Source organism: Crinia signifera, chromosome 7, assembly GCF_055691185.1.
Source record: "Crinia signifera chromosome 7, ASM5569118v1, whole genome shotgun sequence".
Lineage (NCBI taxonomy): Eukaryota > Metazoa > Chordata > Amphibia > Anura > Myobatrachidae > Crinia > Crinia signifera.
The window spans coordinates 93,060,674-93,081,805 of record NC_139223.1 but is presented as its reverse complement, the minus strand read 5'-3'; the positions used below and the strand labels follow the sequence as shown (position 1 = coordinate 93,081,805).

The window sequence follows — 21,132 nt, the reverse complement described above, 5'->3', positions numbered from 1 at the left end:
AATACAGCTTCAGTCTTCAATCCCATTCAGCCTAGCCACTCTAACAGAGCAACATATGGAATTTGAGTTTTCTACAGTGTACACTTGAGGAAGACTCACTCTAATTAGAAAAAAAAAAAAACATTTTGAATGTAACAAAGATATACATTTATTGTAATTTATAATAAAATACAAAAAGTGTGAATTATTGTAAACATGTTCTAGTATGTTAAACACTGAATAATGTAATACTTTGCTACACTCAAGATATAATTATATTTGGTGAGGTTTAGCTTTAATTTAAAAAAATAAATAAATACATTTTTTACAAAATTACTCACCACCATATGGTGGTATTTTTTTTTTACATCAAGGGATCAGCATTGAAAATACAGAAGATTCATGTCTTAAAAACTTATGATTTTATATTGTGTAGTTGTGATTTTGGCACAATCTCAACACTGGCATTATGTTTTTAATGACTGCACATTTGTTTTAGCACTTGTAGACTTTAATATGCACAATTACGCCTCTTTGCTCATTTGTATGTTTGTTCAGACCGTTTTTGCAAACATGCACAATTTCTCTCAAAATTGCTGATAATTCCAACTCTGAAGCAGTCTGAAAATCAAGGCTTTATTGCATGGTGAAAAATATCTTTGATGCTCAGCAATATCAGCTACATCTTTAATATCTACTTACCATAACAAATTCTCATTATCATGATTAAAACAGGTGGTCATCTGCATAATTTTGATTATAGTGTTATGTGCTGAAGGAACTCTCATGCACTGATTTTCCAGACTAGAAATATATTCCTTCACAATAAGCAGATACAATAGACACAAAAGCAGTGTCATCGCAATATAATAGATATGTAAATAACTCCTCAGTGCCAAGTAAACGTATTCACCTTAACCATACCTCCCAAGTGTCACGATTTCAGCGGGACAGTCCCGATTTTCGGGTCCTGTCCCGCTGTCCCACCCGCGGCCGGCATTGTCCCGCTGCGGGGGGTGGCAGTTGGTAGCCCCCCAAGCTGATCGAATAGACGCTGTGCGCCGCGCGAGTCTCCCTATTCCAGCAGCCAAGAAGTTGGGAGGTATGCCTTAACTTACTATAGAAGGGAAGAACCCACAAATGCATAGTGCGGTACACAGACAAAATCTCTTTATAAAAATGTGGATTATTACGTTGCAAAGAAACACAATATGGCAAGATTTAATGTTACTTGTGGGAATTTGTACCCTGACACAGAGTTTCCTGTTCTATTTGCTTCATTTTCAGTGTCTTTGTAGATAAGTGGATAGATATCCTTAGGAAGCATGTGTGTGTTCCACAGAGACATCTCTGTTTTGGATAGAGCAGAACCAGTGTTACTGTATATTTGCTAGGATCACACATATTTGCAATGCAAGTGGTTTCAGGCCTCGGTGTGTATGTATACAGTATATAATATATTTTGATACAGATTGTGGACAAAAGAGAACAGTTTAACCACAAAGACATCAAGGGCCAGATTCTCTGAGCTTCAAAAGTGATAAAATGGACAGTGATAAACAGTCAGCCAATCAGCTCCTACCTGCCATGTCACAGCCTGTGTTTGAAAAATGTCAGAAAGGAGCTGATTGACTGGCTGTTTATCACTCTCCATTTTATGACTTTTAAAGCTTAGAGAATCTGGCCCTAAGACACGAGTAAATACTGTGTGATTGCAGAGGCTGACATATTTCCTAAATGTGATTTGCTATATAAACTATAATAAGGAGCTAATTACCCATGCTGCAGGTATTCAATTACTATTCTGATTTTGTGTTTTCAAGTCCACATGCTTTCAGTGCTTGGAAATTATATGTCAGCTTGTATTATTCCATCTGTTATCTGAGTCCTGTTGGAGAAATGTTATGTAAATATATGTATTTATATACATAAAAGTATTATTATTATTATTATTATTATTATTATTATTATGGATTGCACATATCTATGTGAGAGGAGCCATCAACACCAGTGACAACTTTCACCCCTAACCATACATGGGGTAGGAGATCCAACTGAAAATACTGTTTAGTCTACATAGTCTCAAATCAGAGGAGGTTGGAACTCTGCCGACATGCCTACAGGACAGTTTTCCCACATGCAAAACTTCTATTGCTACCTGATTCCTACCCAGAAAACATGCAGTACCTGTCCAGCCCCAGCCGGCAGCCTTCTGTTTCTCCAGCTCTTCGGTGTCTGTACAACCCCAACATGTCCCTTCTGTCTCTTCAGCCCTTGGCTACCTGACTCTGCTTTGTCTCTCATCTCCAGCCCCAGCCAACTGTTGCAAGGTTTATTTCTAACTGCTCTTTCAGAAGTGTAGCATGATGTCATGGAGCTGGCAGTAGAAGCCAGTCTGAGTGTCTTGGCCTGAGGCTCCAGGCAGCGCCCACCCCCTGGGTACTGTGTATAGTTCATATGTACTATCAATAACCTTAAGTGGTGTCCGACCTGTTTGTATGGTTCAGCCTATAGTGAGAGGTGCAGAAAGTGAGAGCAAGAAGGACTTAAGTTAGGCACACACTATACAATATACTCCATGAACGAACAATATCTTTAGTGTTGTCCCTGGAACTCCAGGGCAAAAGATGTAGTGCATACACACTGAACAATATTGTTAATGATATTGTTCAGTGACGTCATCATGGCATGGCTCCGAACATATAGTCAGGATTGAGCTGCATGTACAGATGAGTTAACAACCCAGAGGAGCACACATCTCCAATGCAAACACAATAGATTATATGTACAATATATTGTTAACAATATTGTTATCATGCATATCATTAACAATATATATTGTCTAGTGTGTCTAAGAGGTACAGATTATGAGAAAAGGAAGCAGTGAGTAAGAGAAGCAAGAAGTTAGAAATAGAGAGGAGGTAAGACTTACAGTGTAGGGGTGCAGAGTGAGAGGTGGAAGAAGGTAGTGGGAGGTGCAAAGTGTTAGAAGTAGGGAGAGAGAAGTTTAGGGGTGAGAGATGGAAGGGGGGAGTCAGTGGCAGAACTAGCGAGTCGTGGGCCCAGGTGCAAAAAAATGCTTTGGGCCCCCCCCCCCCAAACACACAAAAATGCACCGTATATATATATATATATATATATATATATATATATATACATACATACATATACATACATATACACACACACACACACACACACACACACCACATCACATCACTGTACAGAGTAATAATGGCTTTATTTACTAATGGCTTTATTTACTATATAAAATATATAACTATATTCCTGTGCCCCCTCTCATATTACTGCTTACTGTGTGTGTGGGGTAGCTAGGGACTTGTGGCTATGACTTGAGGTGGGGTGGTGCGGCAGTGGGCATCGTGGGGAATAGCGGCAGTGACTTGGGGAGTGAGAGCGGGCAGCAGGGGACGCGGTTGTGCCCTGTGTGACGGGGGCCCGTGGGCTGGCGGCAGCAAGTGACCCGTGGGTTACCTGCTGTGGCCGTGCATTCAGTTGTCCTCCTCAGCAGTGTCACTGTCCGATGCCTCTTCCTGCTGCGTGCTGCTGAACAGTGGCTATGTTACACGCGGCAGCAGCCAGTTCGGGGGCGGGGTGGAGGGAGGCGGCGGTCGGCTGTGTCCGTGTACTGGGGTGAGTGCCCGGAGTAGACCAATCCCAGGCAGGAATGGATGCACACGTGCAGACAGGGTGCTGCTGCAGCTGCATCCATTCCATGTATGCCCTGGTGTCCAGACAGTTCACTGTACCACGCCATCGACAACCCCACACCGTCCGCTCACCCTCCTTCCCCCACACACGGTGACGGAGCACATGTAAAAAAAAAAAGTACACATCATGTCATGCCTGGCAGACGGCGGCATCGGGCCCCTTCAACCTCTCGGGCCCTGGTGCACTGCACCGTCTGCACCGGCGGTAGTTCCGCCCCTTGGGGGAGTAACAGTTGTGCAGAGTTAAAGAAGGGTAGAGGATATTAGAGGTGCAGGGGTTAAGGGCATCAGCAGCTTCTGCTGATTAAAATGATATGCAGCATGCCTATATACTGTGTGTGAGTGAGACTGTATCTGCATATGAAATAGTGTATTCATGGAAATCACTTTAACATAGCATTCCGTATGCAGGTTCAGCCACAATTGCACACAAAATATAGGCATGCCACACATAATTTTTCACCGGAAGCGCCTTGTGTGTGCTGGTCATAACAATGCAAATAAGACAAATTTTCAGCAAAAAAGGCACCCAACGTTAGCAGAACTGGCCAGGAGCTGCATGGCCTATTGAGACAAGATGTATGAGGAACCATCTGTTAGCGGCTGTGCGAGTGCTGTCTGCGGGTGGGTTGGTTGTGCAATAGTGTTTGGCATATGTGTAAGGGGCATTATGGTTATAAGGACATTAATAATGTGTGTCATGTGTAAGGGGCATTACTGTGTGGTATTATCAGGGGTGCCGAGAGAAAGGGGTAGGGGGTACAAATTACACAGGCCAAAGTCTGATGGGAGGGCCCAGTGGGGGCCCCGTGCCCCCTCCCCTTAAGTGACAGCAGCAGCTGCAGCTCTTCTCCTCTGCCCAGCTCACACTGCTTTGTGCTGGGTTGCAGTGTTGCCATGGAGGTGGTTAAAATACAATATTTTCTCAGGATTTTTTTCTAAGGGTATAATGTGAATAATGTGAGGAGTAATGTATATAAGGTAAAGTGGTACTACTGTGTGATGTATTGTGAATAAGGGACACCATCGCATGATATGATGTGAATAAAGTTGCACTACTGTGTGGCATATTTGAATTGGGGGTAAAATTGTGTGGCCATGCCCCTTCCCAGCAAGAACACACCCCTGTTTGGGCTGCGCACCAAATGTGTGCACTGTTTCTATTTAAAATATTGCGGGTAGGAGCACCAAAATGATGACTGCTATGATGAGGGTTGATGGTGCTAGGAAAGGGGAGCAGGGTCAGAGGCGGAACTAATGGCGGTGCTAGGGGGCACCAGCCAAAATCTTGCCTAGGGCGTCATTTAGGCTAGGGCCGGCTCTGGTCTTATGACATGAAACATTAAAGACAAGGTACAATAAAACAGATATGGGGGAGAGATGGATGGACGCAATGCAAATGAGAAGGTTTTGATTTACTTGGTTCTCAAAATGCGATCTTATTGGCTATAAGCTCTGGTGTGTTTTAGATTGCCAATAACATAAATACAGGTAAACCTGAACTTGTGCTAGTTCTGTGATAAAACCAAGTTTATCCAAACCTTCTTATAATTACTATATATATTATAATATTGTTTCTTTTATACAATAAAGCAGTGGTTCCCAAACTTGCTTGAATCATGTTACCCAAGAGTATTATCATTTTTTTAAAGCACTCAAGGGATAAAATAGTTTTGTATATTTGGAAATAAAATATGAAATCAAGTAAATTGGGCCTTCCTGTCATTCTTAGGGTCAAAATACCAAAGGAACCGCTGCAAGAGTGTATGGAGGTCTTTAGATTTTATATACAGTATATAGATTTTAACCCTTTGGGTGCCAACATCTCTGTAAGAGATGTGCAAAACACCCTCTAAAAATGCCAGCATCGCTCACATTTGTTATACAAATTCAAATAAGAAATGTGTTAAAAAAGATTATGGGCGAAATGTAATAGTGTGCGATTTTTTAGACATGTGCAATTTTTGGTCAAAAACGGCCGAAATCGCACATTTTCCGAAAATCGCACATTTAATAGGTTGAAAATCGCGGGAAAAAATCGCACTTTTTGCCGCGAAATCGCACTTTTGAAAGTTGCGATTTTTAGTCACATTTCAAATCGCATCCAGATGTTTTCCCATTATAAAGTATACAACTCGCAAATGTAATAGGGTGCGATTTTTGGTAAATGTTACCAAAAATCGCAAAAAAAATAGACCAGGTTCTGACAGGCGAATTTGACAGAACCATGCACAGATCATTGAGATCTGTACATGGTCCTGTTAATAAAAATGTGTAAAAGTGTTTTTATAAAAAAAAAAACGGCGTGGGGTCCCCCCTCCTAAGCATAACCAGCCCCGAGCTCATTGAGCCGGACCTGGTTCCAAAAATACGGGGGACAAAAAGCATAGGGGTCCCCCGTATTTCTGAAACCAGCCCCGGACTCTTGGACCGGTCCTGGTTCCAAAAATACGGGGGACAAAAAATCTGGGGGTCCCCCGTATTTTGAAACCAGCACCGGGCTCCAACATCCCGCGGTGTCATGCCACAGCCGGGGGACACTTTTTATACAAGGTCCCCCGGCCAAAACATGAGCACCGTGGCTGGTCAGCCTTGGACGGGGTACCTGGAGGAGTGGGGACGCCCCCAATAAAGGGGTGTCCCCCCCCCAGGCTTCACCCGCCCAGGGCTGAAGCCCGGGGCTGTCACCGGCGTCCGTGGCCAGTGGACGCCGGCCTGATAGGGTTAAATCGATCATACGTTACATTGCTTTATACCGGAGAACTACAAGTGCCAGCAGACCTCCCCCGCATGCTGGGACTTGGAGAACCACAAGTCCCAGCATGCGGGGCATTAATGGGCCCGCTGGGACTTGTAGACCACCTGTAAAAAGAATGTTTATAAAAAAACACACACACAGAGAAGTAAAAGTTTATTACACACACACCTCACTTTTACACCAGCGTTACTTACCATTCCTGGATCCAGCGCTGGTCTGGCTGCTTCTCCTGGATCCAGCGCTGGTCTGGCTGCTTCACAGCCGGCTCTCCCCCGCACTGACAGGCAGCGGGGAGAACCGGCTTTCTCCGTTGCCTCTAACAGCTTCTGTAGCGCTGTCCCAGCGCTACAGAGGCTGAAAGCGCAATTGGCTGAGCTATGCGTCTCCATGGAGACGTATCGGCCAATCGCGCTTTCAGCCTCTGTAGCGCTGAAGCTGTTAGAGGCAACGGAGAAAGCCGGTTCTCCCCGCTGCCTGTCAGTGTGGGGGAGCCGGCTGTGAAGCAGCCAGACCAGCGCTGGATCCAGGAGAAGCAGCCAGACCAGCGCTGGATCCAGGAATGGTAAGTAACACTGGTGTAAAAGTGAGGTGTGTGTGTAATAAACTTTTACTTCTCTGTGTGTGTGTTTTTTATAAACATTATTTTTACAGGTGGACTACAAGTCCCAGCGGGCCCATTAATGCCCCGCATGCTGGGACTTGTGGTTCTCCAAGTCCCAGCATGCGGGGGAGGTCTGCTGGCACTTGTAGTTCTCCGGTATAAAGCAATGTAACGTATGATCGATTTAACCCTATCAGGCCGGCGTCCACTGGCCACGGACGCCGGTGACAGCCCCGGGCTTCAGCCCTGGACGGGTGAAGCCTGGGGGGGGACCCCTTTATTGGGGGGGTCCCCACTCCTCCAGGTACCCCGTCCAAGGCTGACCAGCCACGGTGCTCATGTTTTGGCCGGGGGACCTTGTATAAAAAGTGTCCCCCGGCTGTGGCATGACACCGCGGGCTGTTGGAGCCCGGTGCTGGTTTCAGAAATATGGGGGACCCCGTATTTTTGGAACCAGGTCCGGCTCAATGAGCCCGGGGCTGGTTATGCTTAGGAGGGGGGACCCCACGCCAGTTTTTTTAAAACTTGTTTTTTTAGCACAAAATCGCATTTATGAAAATGCGCACATTTTCATGACTGAAAATGCGCACATTTTCATGACTAAAAATCGCCCGAAATCGCGGCAAATCACATTTTTTAGCCGCAAATCCGCACCTCATTACATATGCGAATTCGCGGCAAAAAATGCGATTTTTAAAGGTGCGATTTGGTGCGATTTTTTTTAGTCTAAAAAATCGCACCCTATTACCTTTCGCCCTATATTTCCTATATAAGGTGAACATAACAGGTCATTATGATGAATACAAATGTTTGCTTGCCAATTTTCACATCTATTTTGACAAATTCACTTGGCAGTCAAAGGGTTAAAGACATGTATTTATAGTTTTAGTCTAATCTTTTGATTGTTTTCGTGTGTAGAAATGTTGGAGAAAGTGTATTTTAAGTGACAATAAAAATCGAATCAACATCTTACTTTATAATACATATTGCTGAATTTCTGTACTGCCTCCCATTGGTATGTTAGCAAATGTAAAAAATAAATGGATGAGACGTGTTTTATAGAGATAGAGATGACTAGTTACAATCCTCAAAATGACAGCTTCTGCAATGTATTTTCACTTTAAGCTGTGACCGTTTTCCACTCCACCCCCAGTACCTATCTGCTCCTACCTCCATTTCTGTCTTTCCAGCTCCCTCTATCCATATCCAGCAAGTTTCAAACAGATTAGTGTCCCTGCAAAAAATAGATTTTACTTTCTGTCATGACATCTTTTAGCAAACAAAGGACTAATTTGGTCCGTCAAGGGGCCTCTGGTGGTCTGTGCCTATACTTCACCTCATAGAGTTGACTAGTAGTTATATATATATTTATATACTGTATTATATATATATATATATATATATATATATATATATATATATATATATCATCTTAAAGTACAGATGTTTGCCTTCAAAATTTAAATATTAGTTCCTTTTTTTTTTTTTTTTTTTGGTGTGCATATACTTCCATCTGTATTTCTAACCAGTTTGATTTCTGTTATCTCTTAAATTAATAATAACAGCATTATTAATTCATACAATTGAGGTGAATTGCTTTATGATTTATGCATTTTTAAATTGCAATTGATTTTTTGTCCTTTGCAGTCATATTTGCCTAGTTTAAAAATGATGTTTCTGCATTTGCTGTTTCTGACAGTAAAAGCACTGTGCAATTAGCACTACGTATGTATTTATTACTTTTAAATACAAAATAATGTCAGACTACCATTTTATAAGATTTCTAGAAAAAAACAAAAAGCATACCTAATGAAATTTCAATATAAGCATAACCCTCTAAGCTTGGCACCGTTTTATATTTATTTCATGGGCTAATTTTTCAGCCTGCTTAGGGGTAACAGATGAATGGAGCTTCAGCTTCAGGCCTCCACATAAAAATGGGTTCATCAAAATGACATCATGATGTTGGCCAACCACGAGTTGGCCACGCTGTCAGTCATATAAGTATTAAAATTGTATTACAGGTTGAGTATCCCTTATCCGAAATGTTCAGGACCACAAGCATTGTGGCTAAGGGATTTTTGCGGATTTTCGACTATTTATATTCACCCTGGTGGTGACCCGATGGTCCCCAGACATCCATGGTGGCCTTCAGAATCCTCTTCAGAAGCATTTCCGGTCTGAGGGGTGCAGTGTGTGGGTGAGCTAGTGAAATCACTGACGCGTCCACGCAATGCATCCTTTCGACCGGGGATGCTGCTTCAGCCGTGGACATTGGGGCAAGAGGTAAGTATGAAAAAAGAGGCAAGGGGGGGAGAAAACTAAATATTCTGAAAAATCATGGTATTCGCAATATTTCATTTTTTAGAATACAAGGATAAGAGACTCAATCTGTACTATTATCAGGGCCGGTGCAAGGCACCGGAGCGCCCCAGGCGAGTCGGGGTGGGGGCGCCCCGGTGCCCGGGGAGGGGGGGGGTACCTGTCCTGCTGGGCTGTCCGGTGCCGGGGGAGGGGGTACCTGTCCTGCGGCGCTGTCTGGTGCCGGGGGAGGGGGGTACCTGTCCTGCGGCGCTGTCCGGTGCCGGGGGAGGGGGTACCTGTCCTGCGGCGCTGTCCGGTGCCGGGGGAGGGGGGTACCTGTCCTGCGGCGCTATGTATTTAAAGCTGGCGGCGGAGGCAGCGGGGGTCCCTGCAGTCCATTAGAAATAACAAGCGCTATCCGCCGGGCTACGTGGAAGCGCTTCTGTTTGTGAAAACACTGGCAGCACGCTGATTGGCTGAGATCAGCGTGCGCCGTGCTGCCAGTGTTTTCACAACAGAAGCGCTTCCGCATAGCCCGGCGGATAGCGCTTGTTATTTCTAATGGACTGCAGGGACCCCCGCTGCCTCCGCCGCCAGCTTTACATACACAGCGCCGCAGGACAGGTACCCGGGCGGTACGGGGGGGGGGGGGCAAAATGCCACCCTCCAGTGGCCGGCGCCCTAGGCAAATGCCTAGATTTGTCTAGTGGTGGCGCCGGCCCTGACTATTTTCTTAACAAAAGAATTTAGAGATTCACTGCGGATGATAGTATAAGACACTGGGCTGATAGTGTAAGGGGATCAAGAACCCGCTTGTGCATATTTTTAAGACTGGCACAATGGCTAAATTCAGAGGAAGATAAAGGCAGCATACCCTGCCTGATACTATGGGGCCGATTCTGGTTGACTCGCTAAGCAGTGTTAATTCTCTGCTTAGCGAGCCAACTAACACCGTCTGATGGATGAGCGAATGTTGCCATCCAAATATCACCACCGATTTGCGAAAGGATGTTTTGCAGCGTCTAGGCTTGCATTCACATAGGGATGCCCAGCGCTTTTCTGGGTGCACCCACTGTTTCTGTTAGTATGCCTAGGAAACGCTGGGCGTTCCCATGCGGATGCCCCCTGCTTACCTCCATACCCCCCCCCCCCCCCATGTGAATGCCTTGGCAGTCCTGCAGTCCTGCATATGCGGATATACGAATATGTGCATACGCACCGGTCCCCGGTGTTAATACGTCTGGGACCGATCAGATTAAGCCAAAATGTGACAAATAACAAAATCCATTGTCCACTAAACACAATGCAAAAATGTGTTAATAAATAAATTGTATCATAGCATTCTATCTGAACTTGACAAGGATTACTTTTGGGGCAGTACGGATGGTGTAATGATTAGCATTACTGCCTCACAGCGCTGAGGTCATGGGTTCGATTCCCACCATGGCTCTAACTGTGCAGAGTTTGTATATTCTCCCCGTACTTGCGTGGGTTTACTCCGGGTACTCCGGTTTCCTCCCACATTCCAAAAATATACTTGTAGGTTAATTGACTCCCAACAAAATTAACCCTAGAATGTCTGTGTGTGCATGTGGTAGGGAATATAGATTGTAAGCTCCACTGGGGCAGGGACTGATGTGAATGTTCAAATATTCTCTGTAAACCGCTGCGTAATATGTGTGCGCTATATAAGTAACTGTTAATAAATAAATAAATAAATTAGGTTTTTGCTTCAAGTGCCACAAAATCAACAATAAGAAAATCAAACCAGCATTGGTGCTAAAGTAATAGTAAATTATCATTGCTAATATGATATCCTCCATCTAGTCTAAAACAACCAGTATCCAGATGAGAGGTTGACAATGTCTAGATAGACAGTCAATAGGTTGACACCAAAACGTCACCATTCACAAAAGGTCAACATGCACAAGATTACCATTGACAAAAGGTCAACTTGCACTATGTGAACACTGACATAAAGTTGACACAAGCAAAAATGTCAACATGGCAATGGTTGACACATGAAAAGGTTGACATGCATTTTAAAAATCTTTTGGACTTTTTTATACTTTTAAAATTTTTCATAAAAAAAATCTATGTGCTCTACTCGTGAACAGTGTAACGAACACAGCGAAGCACCTACACCGAAGCTTGATGAGTGAAGAAAGGAAAGCCATGCTAGAATGGATACGTGCTTTACTAATTGGGATCCATGTACCCATGAGTCAACATTGACACAAAAAAAGTGAAAAACTCAATTCGACCTTTTCATGTGTTTACCATTTCCATGATGACCTTTTCCATGTGTAGACTTTTTTTTATCACTGTCGACCTTGCATATTTCTTTCTTGACACTGTTGACCTTTAATTGTCTATTTAGACATTGAGACATGTCGACCCTTTAATCTGGAACCAAAAAATCATTGTACAATATGCCAAAGTGTATGTAGTCTATATAAGTGTTAAAAGAGCCTGTATAAGTTTTGAAAGGAAATATTAGGTAATCGTTTGTTTAGCTGCCCTTCAGTACTTTTTTGTAGGTGTATAATTAATATAATCATTGTACAGAAACTGCAGAATTTGTAATTGCTAATTGCATGAATTATAGTTAGATCTAACATTTTGGAAACATTTCGTAGGATTCCTGTTAATTAGACAGTTAAAATTAGAGCTGTGCAGGCTCTGATTTAAGTGCTGGGAAACTTCTTTATATACAGCAAATGGAATTCAATCAGTTTCATTTATATTTAAAATATAAATGAAACTGATTGAATTCCATTTGCTGTATATAAAGAAGTTTCTGAGCACTAACATTGTGTTTTGAGCTATACAAAAAGTATACAGAGATTGCTTTATTCTGTCTCTAATATTACATAAATGTGAGGAATAGTTGTCTTTGAACTACAGTGAAAGAATCAGCAAGGGTTTCAAAATATAAGCATTTGCTTTTCTCTACTATTGTGTCAAAAGCACCTCAACAAATTACACTGCAGTAGAATTAAGCTGTTATTTACAAACCTTTGCCAAGACCAATAGTATCAGGTGGTAATGCATTTGCATTTGATCCATTTGTTTGTGGGTCAGCCATTTAGAATAATTTGTTCAATTTGTGTATATAATATGATAATAAACAATTATTTCATCTTTTCTCTAGTGTCCCCATGACTATATCCCAGTGTGTGGTTCTAATGGTGTCACTTTCCGAAATGAGTGCTACTTAAGAGGAGCTGCATGCAAACAGCAAAGTGAAATTCTGGTGGTATCTGAAGGATCATGTGTATCAGGTATGTGCAAAATTTGCAGCAAAATGTAAAATACTTCTGTGATCTATAGCCCAGTATTAGCTACAGTATATAAATAGTAAGGTTGAAAGAATACACATATGTCCATTCCATTTAATATTTAAAAAAATGTATTGCATTGTCACATAGGAGGACAACAAAATGACTCCAGTGTAAAGCCCCATACACACTATTTATTTATTAACAGTTTCTTATATAGCTCACACATTAGAGGTTATTCTAGATGCCTTGCTCCCCCACACATTCGTGAGCGGCCAGCAGCGTTTAGTCCACATGCAACTCTACAAAATTCACAGCATTGAATATGGACCAAAATATGGTCGATTTCCCACAGAGCTTTACAGAGAATATTTGAGTATATTTGAATATCAGTCCCTGTCCTAGTGGAGCTTACAATCTATATTCCATACCACATGTACACACATTTATTCTATGGTTAATTTCGTTGGGTGCCAATTAACCTACCAGTAGATTTTTGGATTGTGGGAGGAAACCGGAGGAAACCCATGCAATCATAGGGAGAATACACAAACTCTGCACAGTTAGGTAGGCAGTAATGCTAATGCTAACCATTACACCGTCTGTGCTGCCTCTCTCAGCCAATCAGCAGCCGACCTATCTTTTTCATAAAAAAAAAAATTCTGCCGCCTCTGTTTGCAGTGCCCACTCAGCACTTCCCAGCCTGCCCGCCCTGCTGCGACGCTGCACCCACACCCCCCGGGTGCTCAGCTTATCCCGGACCTTGACACTGTCCAGGGTTTATTTTTTTGTACTCCTGCCGCCGCAGCTCCCTGGCAATATACATGGGATAAATCACATGCGATTTATCTCATGTAAAAAGGCATATCAAGTTAGTGAGCACTACCGGGAAGTTGACGGGGGAGCTCAGGGTAAATAAGGTCCAACTTTTCATTCAGACAAGTCGCCCTAATGTATGGGGACCTTAACAATCCTCTCTGACTGGCAGAATTGAGCGTGTGTTCGGACAGGTACAGGCACACACACATTGTATACAGCTCTATTGCACACATAAATTGTAATTATTTTTTTTCTACACAGTTCAGTAATGTTCCTGGTTCTCAACTGTTGCCTTTTTTTAATATTGGTACTGCGTGTGCATTATGTCATTTTGGGACATTGGCATTATGGCATTTAAGCTAATATTAACTTTGGTCAGTATTGTCAAAGTCTTTACATGAACAAGTGTTAACAATTTGCTCAGATTAGGTTTTTGGGGGTTAAGTACAATTAAGAAAAATTAAACAGTATTTTAAATAGAATGTGCCATAGACAGGACAAAACATATAGTTCTCAGATCATGCATTGGTCCTGTGGGCTGCAAGTAGAACAACTGTGGCTTAAGGCTGATCTTTTCATTTTTCAGCCATTAAGAGCGGCAAAAAAAAAACCTCTGTGTCAATCATGTGGTTTTTAAGGAAGAAAAGGAATCATTATACTGACCAATACAGAATGGGATAGGAAATACTATATTATAGATTATTATTGACATACAGTATTGTCAAATTTGGACAAAAATTGGAAATCTAACCAAACTTCCTTCAGTTATTCACAGTTCAAAAAGATAAAGTTAAGTGCTAAACTTAGCGTTCTAAATTTTGTTATAAAAAAATAAATTACAAATATTTTTAAGCAGTGCTTACAAATAAAAATATTTTGAAATTCTAATTTTAGATATCAATTTAAGATCAACCAAGCATCCACAGACTTTGATCATGAAAGGCAGGTGAAAAATATGATCAATTCATTGCAAGCAACGAATGCAAACCATGGGAAGATCCAAAACATAATAACAAGCGTGTTACTGTAACAGGAGAATGGGGGTTGTTTGCTTGCTCTGTTGTTGCATGCAATCCTAGAAAAGTGGGTGCAGCATTACATCGAGAGGTGCGACCTAAAAAAGAATGCCATATCTGTATAAGGAGAGGGTGATGCCTTTGGAGAGGCAGAAGTTGACAGGAGAATCAGGGAAATGGGAAGATAGTGATTTACTTGAGAGGCAGGGGGTGGGGGGGCAATAGATCACACAGGAAGATAGTGGGAGATGGAGAGGCAGTGGGTGACAGTAGAGTAGGACAGTTTGAGGAAGTGGGTGATTGTAGAGGCAATGGGTGACAGGGAGAGGCTTCCTGTTGCACTGGCATATGTTTTCATCACTGTAGTATCCAAACATGCAGCAACAATGCTAATTGTTCCTATCTCTTTACCCCCACAAAAAACAACAACATATTGTCGTAGACAGAAAAAAAAAACACACACACATTGTTCCCACAGGAAATAAAATTTACACTTTGTGTGCCCCCACCCCACACACACATACACAAAAACACACAAGTATGGAAGCAGCTATACTCTAAATAACAGTATCTGTATTAAAGCAGCATATCAGCAAGTATCACCATACAGCGAGTCCCTTTTAGGGAGGGAATTTTGCCCACAAACTGCAGTAATTAGGAATCTTTATTTTTGGAGGCTAACCACAATGTATAGAAAGTATGCTTATATAATCTAGGATTCTGCTTAGCATAACATAAATATAAAATCAGGTTCAAGCAGTAATCTATACCCCAGCAAACAACCAATGTGAAATACACAGTACCTTGTTCTGCTCACTTTTTACCTAGAATTCACTTCAAGTGCTCCATGCAACTGCTACAGCACTACCTCCTTTTTTACTGTGCAAATCAGACACGATAAATGCGGAAAGCATGAGGGGTGGTGTGCAGCATATGTAGAGGTCATCCTAGAGGACTGATTTCTAGCAACCAAACTCTGCACTCTAATGGGTAGTGCCACATCCTGCCTTAATAATGTCCATGATATAGCTGTCTTCCTGCTGCAACACAAAGCTCCACCGCTGCTGGAGGGCTGACAGGCTGACTGACAGCCAGTAGCTGTTATGCAAATTATATAATCGAAAATACTCTCCTAAACAATTAGTGTGGGTGTATGTGTGTCTTGGAGGGGGGGGGGGGGTGAAATGCCTTGGTGTCTCTCATAAATTTAAAAAACATTGTATTACAAATTTGCCTAGGTTTCATTTGACGATTGTACTGAGAACATTGCAATTTTAATTTTGAACTGTTTCAGGTGTAACCATCTTCAAACTAAGTTATAAGTATAGTACTTACTGTCAGGGCAGCCAAGAGGGGGGGGGGGGGCAAGTATTAATTACCCGGTCCCGGGCTTGCTGGAGGAGCCCGGTGGGGGCCCTGGCCGACCACCCTCTGCCCCCCCATCCCTTCCAGGCAGCAGCACACACCTACAGCATATGCTGTGCTGTCAGCACAGCACATGCTGTAGGTAGGTGTGTGCTGCTGCTGAGATGGACAATAACACTCCTCCCTCGACTTTAGAGTTTAATCCCCTAAATATGTTTGGGGCGTGGCCTAATTGCGGGAGACGGCCATGCCTCCTGTGATTAGGCCACGCCCCCTAAATTTTAAGGGACCCAGTATACCGCTCGGCTGCCCTGCTTACTGTGACAAAGATCACACACACTGGATAAACAGAAGTTGTTTCCTGTTTCCTTTATTCGTAGCCAGGGCCGGTGCTACCACTAGGCAGCTTTAGGCAGCTGCCTAGGGCGATGGCCACTGGGGGGCGTCCATTGTTCAGCCCAACATTTAAAGGAAGAAGCAGGTCCTATGACCGGCTATCACTTTTCTCCCAGCACCAAGAAAAATGATTTCTACGGTGCCTGGGAGATGTGGAAGCAATTAATCAGAAGACGCCCGCATCCACTAGCAGCAACCCCACCAGCGGCACTCTAATACACCCTCTGACGCTACAGTCCCCGTCTATTTCATTAAGCTTCCCATCCCCGTACCTTCCTCAGAGGCAGGGCGCTGCTGGCAGATCTGCCATGCTGCAGGATGTGCTGCTGTGGTGAGTGTGACTGTTTTTTACTGTACATTACAAGAGACACTGTGCAGAGCAGGGACGCTGCATGCCCCCGCCCCTCAGTGGTGAACTGTGCGGGGGTCCTCAGAAATCAACTAGTGTCTGTTCAGGGCTGACTACAGAGCCCTGTACAGAGAGCTGTAGTCTGACAGGGTGTGCTCATAACTGTCAGCACTGAACTGTCACCGACTGTGTGTGCACTGCAATTAGAGGTGAGGGGAGGAGACAGAAGGGGGTGCACTGTAATAGCATAAAACACTCACTTACAGTATGTACAGCACCTCCTTGTCCCTCTGTCACTGGGAAGTGTATAAGCCCTGCCCCCTGGAGGCGGAGTTCCCGAGGCCCATGGGACTACCTTATTGCCAGAACCAGAGTGCAACATGAAAAACATTGCTGGTGCCCACCTTAAATCTTGCATCAGGCTGTGAGCCAGCCCCAGTGCCTGATCCCTCCCTCTGACACCATGGTGAGTTGTTGCACTTGTATGTGTACAGGGACTTGTGTGATGGAGCTGTCAGTGTGGACAGGAGGAAAGGAGGATTTGTGTGAAAGAAGTGGCCAGGTGGTAGTTAGAGTGGCGATAGGTGTGTGCTGTGCACTATATTTGTGAGTGTGAGGGTAATACATATGCTTGTGAGAGCTTTATTTGGAGGGGCACTGGGCATGCAGTAATTGTTTTAACATGGAGAACTACATCTCCCAGCAATTACAGTGTGCTGTATATGTTAATTATTTTATTTTAAAAAAAATAGGAAACATTGCTTTGGAGATAATTGGGAGCACTGCACATCATTTTACCAGTGAATGGTATGTTTATTGTTCTAGCTGTACATTTCACTGCACACCTTTTAGGTAATGGCTGGCACAGGGGGCGAAAGTAAAGGTTTTATATCAATCGTGGGTTGTACAATGTTGTTCAGCAATCACTTTGTCGACACAACAATCATGGTGATTGCCGGTGATGTCGTGGTGGGTGGGTGGGGGGGGGGGCAGTAGGCAAATGTTTTGCCTAGGGTGCGAAAACACCTTGCACCGGCCCTGTTCGTAGCATGTAGACAGCATACTGGTTTGACAGCTTGGCAATTCACAGGTAACAGCATGGCAGTTTTTACAGCAGGCAAAACACAGGCTTCACAGATAGGTACAACACTCCAGAGGTCCCTAGCATAGTCCATATACCCCAAGCCTATTGTCCAGCCACTAACTGGCATTGAAACCCCAGCCCTCTGCCCTGAACAGACATTTAACAGCAAACCATATAATCGTATATAAACAGGCTTGTCATGGCCACTCAGATGCCATTTTCTGGGCATGCATAAATCAGCCGTTACAATCAGAATCTCAGCCCGCGCATATTCAGAAGCTCTTAAAATCTGCGTCAGGACCCTATTTGCAACAAAGTATCAGCTGTTTTTTGCCATCTGACAGAAAGGATGCCATAGATGTGGGCATAAATATGCTCACAAACACTATGAGTTACTCCCCCATTCCCCACAGTCCAAGAGGTTAAAATGCAGATAATCCCATTACATTTTAGGAAATTTAATGTGGGAATTGCACAATTTTTACAGATATATTTTGTCTTCTGAAAGTAAAGAAATGTATTGCAGGGAATTTCAATAATATGCTTTGGGATCCATACTGTATGCAGTGCATAGGTGCCGATTTATGTTTTTGCTAATGGGTGCTCAAGCCAAAAATATAGCGGAGTGGCTTTATGGGGAAGGGGTGTGGCCACAAAATAATACCAATTTATATTACCGAGCAAAGATGTCTCCAAAATTCAAATTACGGCAACAGAGTTTCACATACATAAATACCCCCACAGTGCAGGTACATAAATGCCCCCACAGTGCAGGTACTCCGCGGACAGAATACACTCTTCCCGGCATACTGTTTCCCAGGTGGCGGGTCCGGCAATGTGGGTACTGCAGCCACAAATTAGCAAGTTATTATGGCGGCCCAGCAGCGGGTCTCGGGCCCGTGGGTGCTCATCAATTTCCATGGGTGCTCGGGCCCTTGAGCACCCACAGAATCGGCACCAATGATGCAGTGTTACATGTGTTGTTAAAACAGAAGCATGTTGGAGAATAAAACATATACTGGACTGTATACTGGACTCTTAGTATTAGAAACCAATTGATGCATTCACACAATTTAAGGAGCCCATACACGGTCCGTTGTGTATGGCTCCGTTCTGTACTATGCGATGCGCGCTCCCGCGCATCGCATAGTACGGTACAAAAAGTATGTGCTGCACATACTTTTTGTACTAGCTATACATCAGATCGGATCGCACTGCATGCACACTGCATGCACTAGGCATGCGATCCGATCCGATATGTGCTGTTTAAGCACACAACGGATCCGATTAACGGACTGTGTATGGGGGGCATAACTCGGATCTTCTTCATATTCTACTGTCTATATATTATCATCTGTACATGCACTTTACTTATAATAACTACACACACCATTTATAATACATATTATGCTAAATATGGTTGATTGGTGGGTCCCTTCACTGCTTTCATATATAAAAAGCTTCTGTATGCAAGAGAAGCTGAAATAGGAGCTGTTTTATGAGGTGATATAGATTTTGCTGTGCGGTAGATGGATACAGATTTGATGGAGGAATGCCATGGATGAGTATTGTGGAAGACATTTTTACAGTATGTTTGATGATCAGCAATGTAAGTAACAAGGTTACATTTTATATTTCACCGTTATTTATTTTACTCATATACCATCAGCTGTAAATACCAAAAACAAATACATACAGCAGGGCAAAAAAAAAAAAAAAGTATCGTTATGCTATACTGGGCATGATTATCTGTGCATCTATATAACTGGATTTACAGTATAAAAAACAAACAGATTTTGGAGCATTCACTCCATATATGTCCGCTGTGTAGCTAATGTCAGTCATGTCTATACAACATCTTTATTTTATTAAGATCGTCGATCATGGTCGACCCCTTGTACCGGTATTGGAAGTGATTGTTCCGAAAATATGGCCTGAGAACTCAGCTAATTTAGTAAGCCAACAAATTCTAAGGATTTATATTTTCCGATGGTGATGGTCAATTGACTTTGCGGTCGGCCGGAATTGGCAGTTCCCACTATAGATGCCTATGTTAAAACTTTTTTGTTTTATTTTAATCCTGTGGATGCCTACTTTGGAACAAAAAGGATGCAATCTATGCCAGAGGGGTGGTAAGTATAATTTATTTTCACAGGCACCCATTTGGAATTCTACTGCACAAGTAGCGTGAACCTCTGTGTCAAGATAGATGAGTATGTATGGATGGAGTATGTAATAAAAGTTATACTTTATTATGGGTGTTTGTGTGATTTCTTTGGTTATTGGTTCTGTAGTGGGATTACAAGTGCCAGCGGGCCCATTAAAGCCCCACATGCTGGATCTTGTGGTTCTCCAAGTCTACGCAAGGGGATGAGGCTTTTGGGGATTGCAGTTCTACTACAAAACCCAATACCTTATGCTTAATCTCTTTTTTAACCACTTTATTGTTATCAGCCCTTCATTCACCGCCCAAGGGTCCTGGGGGCAGCCCCAGGCTGAGGTTGCCTTGGGGGTCCCCATTCCTACAGGGACCCGGCAAGGACTGTTTATGCTTTGGCTGGGGGAGCTTGTGTAAGAAGTTTTCCCCCAGCTGAGGGGTGACACCGCTGGCAGTTGGAGCCCGGTGCTGGTTATAAAAATTCAGGGGACCCCTATTAGTTTGTCTGTATATTTGTAACAAGGACCGTTCCAAGATCCAGGTGCTGGTTATAGAATTACAGGGGGCCCCCTTGTTCTCTTGTATTTCTGCATCCAGCAGCGCCTTAAAGATCCTGGGGCTGGTTATACTACTCATTGGGGGGGGGGCTTGCAGTTTTTATTTAATTTGTTTTTCTACTTTTTACACAGAAATATTTATTTATTTCCATTTGTATTTTCTGTTGAATTCACGTATAAATTCAGCAGTACAAATTATAGTAAATTTGGCCATCAGATAGAACTCTATGGCCATATACTGTATGGCTGAGATCTATCAATTTTGTACTTATTTGGCTGATAATATAGTAAATCAGCTGATCAGCGGGTCCTTTCTTTATTTAAAATCGAATGTGTACGAATTGGAGCATTTGTCCCCTTTCAATCTTAGTAAATTTTCCCAGAAGAGTGTCTGTCTACTATCTATCACTGATGTTCACTAAGACCCTCTTGGCAGTTTGGTTGGTAGCTTCATCTACTGTTTACATATAGTTTTTTCTGGCAAGATCAATATTTCATTAGAGGAATTTTAAAAAACAATACGTCAATACAGTACTCATTAGTATATAATCGTTAGTAAAACTTTTATGTGGGTCATACCAAGCTCAGATTAAATAATCTGGATTTAATTTACTCCATTACCAGGGTTCCTGACCCAGGGGGGTATTCAGCCCTGAATGCACAGCTGCTAAAGTGCAGAGCCCTTGCGATAAGGTAATCAGCACCTGCCCTGGCATTGTGAATTGCTTAGCATG

At 43.1% G+C, this 21,132-nt stretch overlaps 1 protein-coding gene across 1 annotated transcript in view; it reads left to right on the top strand.

The window, feature by feature from the left end:
• The window catches only part of TMEFF2 (transmembrane protein with EGF like and two follistatin like domains 2), a 697,773-nt gene that overhangs the window by 98,078 nt on the left and 578,563 nt on the right, over nucleotides 1-21,132 (top strand). Inside the window, exon 3 of the mRNA XM_083153496.1 lies at nucleotides 12,528-12,657. Within this exon, the coding sequence (XP_083009622.1) occupies nucleotides 12,528-12,657 (130 nt within the window). The remainder of the gene's footprint in view (nucleotides 1-12,527; nucleotides 12,658-21,132) is intronic.